General features: G+C 41.8%; 1 protein-coding gene across 2 annotated transcripts in view; it reads left to right on the top strand.

Moving 5' to 3' along the window:
* RUVBL2 (RuvB like AAA ATPase 2) overlaps positions 1–13097 on the top strand; it is a 35106-nt gene that overhangs the window by 13721 nt on the left and 8288 nt on the right. For both annotated transcript variants that reach the window (XM_075839838.1, XM_075839839.1), the window contains exons 10-13: positions 6801–6895; positions 6998–7116; positions 11788–11907; positions 12231–12360. In XM_075839838.1, coding sequence (XP_075695953.1) covers positions 6801–6895; positions 6998–7116; positions 11788–11907; positions 12231–12360 — 464 coding nt within the window. The remainder of the gene's footprint in view (positions 1–6800; positions 6896–6997; positions 7117–11787; positions 11908–12230; positions 12361–13097) is intronic.

The following is a 13097-nucleotide window of genomic DNA, read 5'->3' as shown; positions in this document are numbered from 1 at the left end:
CCCGGCCGCAAACGTCCACTTACGTTCACCGCTAGGCCACGCCCCAGCTTATATACATTCTGAAGCCCCATGCACACGACCGTAAAATCACCCGTAATTATGGGCCCATTCATTTCTATGGTCGACGGACACCTTCCCGTATGCCTATGGGAGGTTGTCCGTGCCGTAGAAACCGGACGAAAAAAATAAGACGTCCTTTTTCCTTATTTTTACGGACCGTGCTCCTATACTTTATAATGGGAGCATGTCGCGTAAAAACGGTCGGCCGTGCCCGTAATTGCGGGTCGTAATTACGGGCACGGTCGTGTGCATGGAGCCGAAGTGCTGCAATATACAAGCTTTTCTCAACTAAACCTGCGCAATCAGAACTGGTGTCGTTCTTATCTATTCAACTTAAAAATACAATTTATTTGCCTGTATAAACCTGCTCGTTATTGGTCCACATTTCCTGTGGCTTCCTGATGTTCAACATATGCCCACCCTTCTTCCAGAGCCTTGAATAAATTGGTTAGCATGTTTTACTTTGTAGATGAACAATAAAGGTGGTGTTGTCTTATCTGGACATTCCCTCACTTCAAAGCTAGAACTGTAATCCGCTGATCTTTGCGGATCCAGCGGCTGGGTTTTTGCTGAGAGAAGCCGTGGGCGGCTGCTCCTTTTTCTGCAGGTGATATGTAATAATGCACGGTGCCTGTTTTCGGTGAAAGAAGCCGAGCCAACACCAGAGATGATATTTAACTGGTTCAGGACCATTCATTTTTAGCACGCATTGGTAAACGGCTATAACTTCTTTATTTCTTGAGCTAGCAATGTGACTTTACAATGCAGGTCTCTTTTTTTTTTTTTTTTTTTTTTTATCGTTTTTATACACATCCTTTTTGCTATTTTAGAATTTCTAGGCTTAAAGTTTGAAAATCATAGTAAAAAAAATTAGCTTTTTTGAGATTTTATTTTTCTGGTAATCTAGCTTTACCCTAAAATAGACCTTTTATTTGTGATCGTCATTGTCTGCCGTAAATTTTGATATAGTGCATGTCTATTTTAGGGTAATTGGGTCTGGGTTGGCGTTATGACAATGATTGGCGGGGGGGGGGGGTTCTTTTGGGTGGGTATTTTATGTGTTTTTATTATTTTTTTGCACTTTATTTACATTTTATCTTATTAACCCCTTAGTGACTGGGCCTGAAAAGACCTTAGTGGGCAGCTAAATTTTTCAGTTTTTGTCTCTGCCTTTCAGCAGCCATAACTTTTATTATTTTTTTCATTGACGTGGCTGTATGAGGCCTTGTTTTATGCAAGAGAAATAGTATTTTTTTTCCCTACATTTTTTTTTTTACGCTGTGAATATAGGAAAAAGCGATTCTCGCCATTTGTTTTTCTTGTTTATTTCTTATCCCGTTCACGTTTCACGCTAAATAACCCATTGGATTAATTCTTAATTACGGTCGTGTAGATATCTAATATGTGTAGGTTTTTTTGTTTTTATTTAGTGTAGGGGCAATAAAATGTATTTTATTCAAAATAATGACTTTTTTTGGTGACTTTTTTTTAAATCTTATTAAGGGCTTAAAAATGACAGACTGCTGAGTGTTAGCAGTTCCCGAACAGCAGGCAAACTGAACAGACAGCCCTGGGGTCCTTTGTAGGTCCCCAGGGCTGACTGCAGAGGAATTCCCTGTTGTGTGATCGCATCACCGGAACGCCGGTGATGCGATCAAAGAGGAGCATTCCCTTTGATCATGTCGCGGACCGCGGCAGTGAGTGTTAAACAGCTGGGGTCCGAATGTTTTCTGACCCCAGCTGTGTTCAGGAGTTAGTTATAGCTCCTGCTTAGAGGATGAGCGCTCATCAGCCTGACCTACAGCCAAAGACGTCGTCGTAGGCTGGGGACCTGCACCGCCTGCCGTCAAGACGGTGGGCGGTCATTAAGGAGTTCATGTCTGTCCCTCAAAGGTCAGAAAAGACCTTTGTGGGTCTTTTTTTTTATTTTTATTTTTCTCTTTCTTCTTTGCACCATATTTTTCCACTGTAACTGGCTGCACAGCAGGCCCAGTTACAGTACAGGGGAAATCAGCCCTCTTAATTGTCACTAATAGGGCTGTGCTGGGTCTAGTAAGACCCAGCAGCAGCCTGCCACTAACGGCACCTGGCGATCATGTGATCACTGGGACCAATAGAGGTAGCGGTGCTGCCTCTCTTCATATATACAGGGTTAATTGAACGCCGTGTGGAAGGGATCAGAAGGTAGAAGCAGCGAAAGCTGCTTCTATCTTCTCCTCCGGGTCCCCGGGAGTCACCGACTGCCGGGGACCCTGACATTCAGCTATATTGCTCGGGCTGCAAGCTAAAACTTGCGCCGTAAATACTCTATGGCGTGGGTTTAACGGACCCTGACCACTGGACGGATATACACAGCCGGCAGTCGAAAACCGGTTAAAGGGAACCCATCACATTGAACATGCAGTCCCATCTGCAGGCAGCATGCTATAGAGCAGGAGGAGCTCAGCAGATTCATATGTAATTTTGTTGTAAAGATTCAATATAACATGTAATTTATTTCTTTAAATCACTGCTCGTTCTGGACTTAGGAGTCCAGTGGACGGTCGGACTCAGTGGTTGACAGCTTCCAGTATGAGTGTGCGTAGAGTTTGCTGTCAATCACTGAGTAGGACCGCCCACTGGACTCCTAAGCCCAGAATAAGCATGGATTTAAATGAATAAAGTTATGCTTAATCTGTTCCCACAAAACTATAAATCAATCTGCTCAGCGCCTTCTACTCTATAACATGCCTGCAGTACAGACTGCATGTTTAATGTGACAAGTAGCCTTTTCAGTTGGGTATCTAATAGATCCCCTAGTTTAACCCCTTCGCGCAATATCACATAACTGTACGTGATGAGGGTTAAGCAGAAGTATGGAGCAAGCTCACGCGCTAAGCTCGCTCCATACATGTGATGACAGCTGTGTTACGCAGCCAACACCTCACTGCAATGGGCGGAATCAGTTAACTATGATTCCGCCCGTTCAAGACCTTAAAGAGGCTCTGTCACCAGATTTTGCAACCCCTATCTCCTATTGCAGCAGATAGGCGCTGCAATGTAGATTACAGTAACGTTTTTATTTTTAAAAAACGAGCATTTTTGGCCAAGTTATGACCATTTTCGTATTTATGCAAATGAGGCTTGCAAAAGTACAACTGGGCGTGTTGAAAAGTAAAAGTACAACTGGGCGTGTATTATGTGCGTACATCGGGGCGTGTTTACTACTTTTACTAGCTGGGCGTTCTGACGAGAAGTATCATCCACTTCTCTTCACAACGCCCAGCTTCTGGCAGTGCAGCACTGTGACGTCACTCACAGGTCCTGCATCGTGTCGGCACCAGAGGCTACAGATGATTCTGCAGCAGCATCGGCGTTTGCAGGTAAGTCGATGTAGCTACTTACCTGCAAATGCTGATGCTGCTGCAGAATCAAGTGTAGCCTCTGGTGCCGACACGATGCAGGACCTGTGAGTGACGTCACAGTGCTGCACTGCCAGAAGCTGGGCGTTGTGAAGAGAAGTGGATGATACTTCTATACACAACGCCCAGCTAGTAATAGTAGTAAACACGCCCCGATGTACGCACATAATACACGCCCAGTTGTACTTTTACTTTTAAACACGCCCAGTTGTACTTTTGCAAGCCTCATTTGCATAAATACGAAAATGGTCATAACTTGGCCAAAAATGCTCGTTTTTTAAAAATAAAAACGTTACTGTAATCTACATTGCAGCGCCTATCTGCTGCAGTAGCAGATAGGGGCTGCAAAATCTGGTGACAGAGCCTCTTTAAATGCCGCTGTCAATCGTGACCGCAGCATTGAAAGTGTTAGCTTGTTTGAGAGGGTGCCCCCCTGATTCTATCGCGCCCCCCTGTGGCGCGATTGGCCGGTAACAATGGTTGCTATGGCAGCCTGGAGGCCTAACAAAGTCCCCCAGGTTTGCCATCTTTGTACTCCTTTGAAGCTCGACATCTGGCAGGGCTTCAAAGGAGACTGTCAGAATCACGATATACTGCAATACATTAGTATTGAAGTATCATGCTAGTGATCGCTGCTTCAAGTCTCCTAGGGGTACTAATAAAAAAAAAACGTTAAATAAAGTTTTAGTTCTTTTTGGTTTTTTTTCACGTTCCATTAAAAGTTAACCTAACTGGTATCGCCGCGCCGGTAAATGTCCGAACTATCACAGTATAGCGTTGTTAAACCCGCTCGGTGAATGCCGTAAAACAATAAATTTATAAAACATGCAAATTGCTGGTTTTTGGTCACCTTAGCGCTCCAAATAAATGAAATAAAAAGTGATCAAAAAGTTGCATATTCCCCAAAATGGTATCGGTGAAAACTAAATTGAAGGAAAAATTAAAAAGTTAGGGCTCTCAACATGGCAACAAACGATTTTTTAATTTAGCAAATAGTTTTATTCTTTTAAAAGTGGTAAAACCTAAAGCAAAACATATAAATATGGTATCGCCGTATCAACCTGTAGAATTAGGCGAATATGTCGTTTTTACCGCCTGATGGACGCTGTAAAAATAAAACCCCCAGAAAAGTGGCTTAACTCCTTAACGCCGAAGGACGGATATCCGTCCTCAGCAGCTGCTAGTTCGCGCCGGAGGACGGATATATCCGTCCTGTGATGGCGCGGGTACTGAGACTGTACCCACGCGATCAGCGGCAGGAGCACGGCTGTTATACACAGCCTGGCTCCTGCTGCAACTGCCGGAATCGAAGCGCGCGCCGATTCCGGCAGTTTAACCCATTAAATGCCGCTGTCAATAGTGACAGCGGCATTTAATGTGTTTGACAGAGGGGGGAGCTCCCTCTGTCACCCGATCGGCGCCCCCGCAAACAAATCGCGGGTCGCCGTCGGGTTTCCATGACAGCCGGGGGTCTAACAAAGACCCCCAGGTCTGCCTTCAGCATCTGCCTGTTAGGCGATGTCGGAGGCATGACCTAACAGGTTGCCTGTCAGTTTTACACTGACAGGCAATAATGCTTTGGTATACGAAGTATACCAAAGAATTATATATGCGATCGGCACATCGCATAGTGAAGTCCCCTGATGGGACTAAAAAAAAAAATGTAAAACAGTTAAATAAAGTTTGTGAAAAAAATAAATAAATAATTACAGTCAAAGTCAAATAAAACTACTTTTTTAGCCCAAAAAGTGGTTTTATTTAGTAAAAGGGTCAAAACAAATCACACATACACATATATGGTATCCCCGCGATCGTAACAACTTGACCAATAAAATGAACACATTAATTAAACCGCCGGATGAACGGCGTCCAAAGAAAACGCAAAAAACAACGGCAAAATTCTCTCTTTTCTCCCATTCCCCCCATAAAAAATAAAATAAAAGTTAATCTATAAGTCCTATGTACCCCAAAATAGTACTAATGAAAACTACACATTGTCCCGCAAAAATCAAGCCCACGTACGGCCACATCGACGGAACAATAAAAACGTTACGTCTCTTGGAATGCGGCGATGCAAAAACAAGTAATTTTTTTCTAAAAGGGTTTTTATTGTGCAAACGTAGGAAAAACATATAAAACCTTTACATATTTGGTATCCCCGTAATCGTGCCGACCCATAGAATAAAGTTAACATGTTATTTACGCTGCATAGTAAACGGCGTAAATTTATAACAAATATGTTATAAGCATCTAAAAATGGTACAATTACAAAATACAACTCGTCCCGCAAAAAACAAGCCCTTATACAGCTATGTCGACGGAATAAAAAAAGAGTTACGACTCTTGGAATGCGACTGTGAAAAAACAAAAAATAATCCTTGGTCATTAACGTGCAAAATGGCCCGGTCATTAAGGGGTTAATCCCTGTTTTTTGCCCATTTCACCCCACAAATATTTTTTTCCCGTTTCCCAGTACATTGCGCTGTACAATAAATTGTGCCATGAAAAACCACAACTTGTCCCGCAAAAAAAAAGCCCTCATATGGCTATACAGACGGAAAAATAATAAAATTATACCTTTTGGAATGTGGGGAAGAATAAAGTGGAAATCCGAAAAATGGCTGAGGGAAGGGGTTAAAAGAGGACTTGTCCTGTGATCGTTCCTCTTTAACTGCATACAGTGAATCACCGTAGATAATGTGAAGTAAAAACTAGAGATTTTATGAATTGGCATAAGATCAGTGTAAAGAGATCAACAAATATTTTAATATTACAGATGTGTAGAATCAAATTTGAACTCCAAGCTAAATATTAAAATCACTCAAAAAATTAATTTCCTTTAGTTTTTTTGGCACGGATTTTGCTGCAGAATCCACGTCGCAATCGGCACCAAAGAACGGGTCAAATTGCCCCCCCATTGATTTCAATGGGAGGCAGAGGCATTTTTTTCCAGGGCAACTTTTGGCGGCTTGCGGGGAAAAAAAAAAAGCGGCATGTTTTTTCTTCCCGCAGTTTCTGCCTCTGGCCTTCAACTGAAATCAATGGGAGGCAGAGAAAACCTGCGACACTCGTTTCTGAGCGGTTTTTTTGTGGCGTTACTTGCCCGTGGTCCTAACATTCGATTCAACAGCCGCTGGCAAATAACGCAGTGAAAAATTTGGAGAAAAAAAAAGCATTAAATAACGCTGGCCAAAATCTGTCTCAAAATTCCTGAAAGTTTGGGGAGCTTTTATTTTGTTGTTTTTTTTTCTGCATGTAAGAAACTGAACGCCACCTTAGAAGTAGTTTAGGTTTATTTTATTCTTTAACTCTAACTTCAACGTTTCGTGTAAAATGCAGGTGACACAGGAGAGATCAAATCTGAGGTCCGAGAGCAAATTAACTCCAAGGTGGCAGAATGGCGAGAGGAAGGAAAAGCAGAGATCATCCCAGGGGTGAGGAGATATGTTGATCTCGCTGCTCACTAGTGGCATGTCCGCGTTTGAGTCGAGTGAGCTTTAGTGTCCTCATAGATTTTTCCTGCTTTTCTTTGTTAGGTGCTGTTCATTGACGAAGTTCACATGTTGGACATTGAGTGTTTTTCTTTCCTGAATCGGGCTTTGGAAAGTGACATGGCTCCAGTCCTCATTATGGCCACAAACAGGGGAATTACTAGGTAAGCCGCTAACCTGCTGCTTATTCTTTTAGCATTTGTAGTAGATCATCATTATATGGTAAGGCCTTCATTTACCCAGGATTGTTAAATAATGAGGACGACTAGAACATCTGCAGTAAAGTCAACTCTAACAGTGAATTACAAAGAAAATTACAGGAGAAGAGGGGTTTCCAGGAGTAAAACATTGATGGCCTAACTTTAGAATAGGCCATCAGTGTTTGATCGTTGGGGGTCCAGCCCCCTTATGTTATACACAGTCACAGTGGAGCTGCTGATCAGTCTTATTTAAGTCATATCCACACTGATCAAACATTGATGGAATATACTAAGAATAGGCCATCAATGTATAGTCATAGAAAATCCCTTTAACCACTCGATCGCAGGGTGCCTTTGGTTGGCATGGCAGCCTGGGGTTCTGATAAAGGCCCCCAGTTCTGCCATCTTTGTACTCCTATGAAGCCCTGCCTACCGCACGGCTTCTTAGGAGAGTGTCAGTATCACAATGTACTGCAATACATTAGTATTGCAGTATATCATGCAAGCGATCCATCGATCGCTGGTTAAAGTCCCCTAGGGGGGCAAATAAACAGTAAAATAAACTTTTTTTTTTTATAATATGTATAAAAAAATAATTTCATTCTTATTCTATTACAATATATTATTATCTAGGCTGCACAGTGAACGCCGTAAAAACAAAAAAAAAAAGTTTTTTTACTCCATTGCCGCCAAAAAAAATTGAATAAATAGTGTTCAAAAAGTCATGTACCCCAAGATAGTACCTATAGAAACTACAGCTCGCCCCGCAACAAATAAGCCCTCATACCGCTCAATGTACGGAAATAAAGTATTGACCCGCAGAATAGTGTCAACGCACGGTGAACTCCGCAAAAAAAAACACCCCCCCAACAATTGAGGAATCGCTGTTTTTCTCCTACTCCACCGCAGAAATATATATATATTTTTTCTAGTTTCTCACTACATTATATGGTACAATAAATGGTGACGTAAAATTCTACAACTCGTCCCACGAAAAACAAGCCCTCGTGTCAATTTTGATGGAAAAATAAAACCGTTCTGGCTTTTGGAAGGTGGAGAGTGAAAATCCGAAAATGGCGGGTAAGGGTTAAAGGAGCGTCTCGTATTAGAAAAACATGGCTGATTTCTTCAACAAACAGCACCACGTCCGTCCACAGGTTGTCTGGTATTGCAGCTCCGCTCCATTAAAGTGAATAGGGCTGAGCTGCCATATCACGCCCAGCCTGTGGACAGATGTGGCGCTGTGTTTGGAAGAAAGCAGCCATGTTTTTCTAATCCTGGACAACCACTTTAATACTGGCCTTTGTATGAATGTCACTGATTGGTGAGGGTCTTCTTTCTTAGGAACTTCATGGTTGTCCATGGGCCTGCTTTGACTCTGACTATATTTCTGTAATTTTGAAAATCTAACATTGGTTTCTGTATTCTTGGCTGCAATATTAAGCAACAAATATCCTGTAGCTGTCATACAGGTCTTTGTTATATTGTTTGGCTGACAGAAACATCTGACCGGGATCCCGGAAAATATATTCTATATTATTTTTTGCACCTAGAGAATATAACTGAAATGCAGAAGATCACCTTCAGGAAGATTGACCCGCTGCACTTCATGTTCCTTATCCCTGCCCAGTAGTTCTGCACACATCTGAGAACTCTGGGATGAGAGAATATCTTATACCAGGCAGCTCATGGTTCATACCATTGGATCTGTAATGTTCTGTTTGTCTTAAAGGGAATGTGTCGCTAGAAAAATATTTTTTTTTTTAAGTTAAACTGTTAGTATATAAATGATTACACATTTGGTCTAATTTTTTCACAAGTCAGGAAATATTATAAATTAGATTATAATTTATAACATTTCCATGTTCTGGTCGCTAGAGGGAGCAATTCCCAAAATGGCAGCATTGGCATGTGGTAAAGCAACCTCATTGCTTTATGCTGCAAAATTGGAGAAGACACACTCGCTCTAACAATCCCCCCTAATGCTAGGAGAAAGGAGGGGGTTGAATGTTCAAACCTCCTACACTGTGTGCCGCCATTTTTTTAACGAATGCACAGTGTACGAGGATTAGATACAGTGGTAATCACACAGTATTACACAAACATAACTTACCTGCTCCTGCCGCTCCTAGTCCTTGCTTCTGAACATATGGATGGAAGCCGCGACCGGAAGTAGTCACCTTACTGTCCGGCCGTGGTTTCCGGTCCACATGAAAATGGCGCCGGATGTCGCTCGGCCGAAGACCTACCTTTTGGACTGCGCATGTGCTGTTCCCACACAGACGGCATACGCTATAGTGAATGGAACGGCTCCCGTTCGCATTCACTATGGGGATGTATGTGCCGTATTCCATCTCTCGATGTGTCGTTAATCGACACATACAGAGATGAAAAAAAAATGGCAGCCCCCATAGAGAAGTAAAAGTTAGAAAAAAGTAAAACACAAAAACACAAATAAATAAAATGTATTTTAATAACATACTCAAAGCAAAAACATATATAAAATTTTTTTCCCCGTGACACCTTCCCTTTAATTTAGTAAATTTGAGCAGATCAGAATTTTTGGACCTATTATCTCTAAATGTGATTTTTATCTTTTTTTGTCAATGATCTAATCTAAATCGTTTGGTTTATCGGGCAATTAAATTTCTATAAACTTGGAGTAAGGTGTGTAAAGAAGATCCTGATATTATATAGAAGATACTGGATATTATGGATAAAAAAAAATTAGCATTATATTTCTGTAGATATTCGTGTCGTTTTAATACCTGCTGTAGGTAGATCAGAGTGCCAAGAATTTTTGTTAGCACCTCTGGCATGGACTTAACCCATTCACATAATGTTTTACCCACAGCATACAGATGTAGCAGAGCTGCTTTTGTCAACTATTTGTTTCATGATAAATGGGCACGTTCACCTGCAGGGACACCAAAGAAAAAACATTGTGAGGTCACTGAATTGTGCCAAATGTCAAAGTCTGCTCTGCTATATCTGTAACGTTCTTCCTACATTTGATCTTTTAAAAATGCCTAAATCTCTTTAAAAGTCCTCTAGGAAATACAGAAAGCATTAAGGCTATGTTCACACGGGGTATTTTGCCGAGTTTTTTGACGCGGAAACCGCGTCGCAAAAACGGCCCGAGAACGCCTCCCATTGATTTCAATGGGAGGCGTCGGCGTCTTTTTCCCGCGAGCAGTAAAACTGCCTCGCGGGAAAAATAAGCGACATGCCCTATCTTCGGGCGCTTCCGCCTCTGACCTCCCATTGACTTCAATGGGAGGCAGGAGAAAGCGTATTTCTCGCTGTTTTATGCCCGCGGCGCTCAATGGCCGCGGGCGAAAAACGGCGCGAAAATCGGCGTGCAGGGAGAGGAATATCTGCCTCAAAGTTCCAAACGGAATTTTGAGGCAGATATTCCTCCCCCAAAATACTCCGTGTGAACATAGCCTAAAGAGCCCGTTTGGGCTCATTCACACTGGTTTATACAAGTTTTCTAACTGCTGGGATCTGTTTCTGCCTTTTAAGAAAAAGGTGCCGATGCAGCATGGACCAAACATAGAGCTTTTGTCAATGAGCTTTTAACGGAACAGTCAGATAAAAGGAAAGCACTAGATATTAGCAGCACATACCATGATATCCCCCTCTTCCAAATTGTAAGTTAAAGGACAAAAAAAAAACAATCATCTTTATGCTTCGCTATTCAATTTATCTTCCTCTCCTTCCTGATGTTAGACTCTTAAGAAGATTGGCTTTGTGAAAAGGAGCGACTCTGCTTACCCTTCTGCTATTGTTTCCTTAACACCGGATATTCTCAGGGGTGGAGGTGGGGTACTTGAAATCGGCGATGTTTTTTTTTTTTTTTCATCGAACATTTTGTTTTTATGTTTTTCCGTTAAATGGACACTAACTTTTAAAACAACTTATGCTGATCTAATAGTATACCAGATTTATATTAACTTTGTAGTTTACTTATTAACATTTGATTCATGTTTTATCCATGCAAATTCTGTGTGATGTTAGGTGTCTTCAATGCCTGCCCATAGAAGTCTAGGGAGGAGGGAGCAGAGAGAGAGAGAGAAGACAGAGGCTGCTGCCCATAGAAGTCTATGGGAACATGAGGAGGAAGCAGAGAGCGATCCAGACACGTATGCTGCTGCCCATAGAAGTTTATGTAGTTGGGAGGGGCAGAGAGAGAAAGATGGTACTGTCCATAGAGAGGGAAGTGGAAGCCGAGAGCGAGAGGAGACACCAAGGTGCTGGTAACTGTTCCTCATCCTGGTGACTGTTATGTCACCCCAGTGCTTAATTCTCAGCTACACTGCTCATTACTGCTGTGCAATGTCCTCCGTGCTGCTTTTAAGAGTGTCCTACAGAGAGATGATGGATATATAGAATACTATTTACTAGCTCAGGGAAAATCCTGAGGATAAGAGAGCCTGCTAAAAATGCCATATACAAGTCATATAATGGCCAGAAATAGTTATTCCTCATTTACACACACAAGACTGCTTATACTGAAATGTGAGGTTCTCTTTAAGTGAACTCAGTGAGAAACAATGCTTAACTCCTATTCAGAACTATTCAGAACTATTTTGCAATATGGCAAATTTTCTAAAGATTGAGTTTCTCCCTCAGGATCCGTGGCACAAATTACCAGAGTCCCCATGGTATCCCTATTGATTTATTGGATCGGTTACTGATTATTTCCACTTCACCATATAATGAGAAGGAAACCAAACAGATCCTGAAAATCAGGTGAGTCTGATTCTGTTGTAGTTGAGGCTCTATGCACAAAGGAGGGGGGATTGAAAAAAAATAAAAATTCATTTTCTTCCCAGAAAAAGCCAGTCTCGTTTGTGCCGTGTCTGGTATTGCTGTATACAAGTGAATTGGTCCGAGCTGAAATACCAGACACAGCCAATTGACGCGACGCTGACACTGTATCCAAATGCAAACTCCTCCTCCTCCTTTTTTTTTTTTTTTTTTCTTTTTTAATTTATTTTATTTGATGGGATACGGCAATGCTACATCTGTATTAGGTGTGTACACTGTTTTTAATGATGGGTGCTCTAATTTAGGTGTGAAGAGGAAGATGTGGACATGAGTGAAGACGCTTATACTGTATTGACAAGAATTGGCTTGGAGACCTCTCTGAGATACTCAATGCAACTCATCACTGCCGCAAACCTGGTCTGCCGGAAGAGGAAGGTGAGCCACAATTCATAACTGGCGTACTCTCTAGTACCCAGGCTCCCTCATCACGGCTGATGACCTAACCAGGGTCTTCTCTAGGACATCAAAATATGAAGTACTGTCCTGTGGGAGATGAGAGATTTGACAACCGAACGTCCTTTTTTTTTTTTTTTTTCTAGCATGGGCATTAGGAATTTGCTCAAGCAAATATCACGACGCCTTGATGCATTAACAGTTAAACACTTATCCTACTTAGATGTAATAATCTGAGTGATTTTTCTCGTATGTCATTTTTGGTGATCTAAGATAATTATCAACCGTGTTGCAGTTTCCTGTCCAGCAGTGTCGAAGAGCGCCGCTATGCCGGCAAGGTATATACAGGAGACTTATTGCTCCGGCGCCTTAATTCGGTGTATTGGTGAGGGTCCTGACAGTCCGACCTCCAGCAATCAAGAAGCAGTGACATATCCTTGTGATACGCCATCGCTGCTTCTCATGGGAATACCCCTTTATTAAGCAGGCAGGTTTTTTTTCATGTTGGAATAACCTTCCTCGGCTGTATTTTTTTGTTACTGTGTTTTTAATACTTTACAGTTGTCTTTATCACTGTTTATCTGTTACTTATTATTAGTAACGTATTCTACAGTGCTGTAAAATAAGGACAAATACAGAACATGTACATCAAAAATGCTTTGAGAGTAACAAAGCAAATTCAAAATGAACCCCTTAACAACATACTACGTATGTGGGTA

The sequence above is a fragment of the Rhinoderma darwinii genome, chromosome 10 (genome assembly GCF_050947455.1).
Source record: "Rhinoderma darwinii isolate aRhiDar2 chromosome 10, aRhiDar2.hap1, whole genome shotgun sequence".
In the NCBI taxonomy this organism is placed as follows: domain Eukaryota; kingdom Metazoa; phylum Chordata; class Amphibia; order Anura; family Rhinodermatidae; genus Rhinoderma; species Rhinoderma darwinii.
Note: the sequence above shows the minus strand (reverse complement) of the source record. Positions and strands in the feature narration are given on the sequence as shown.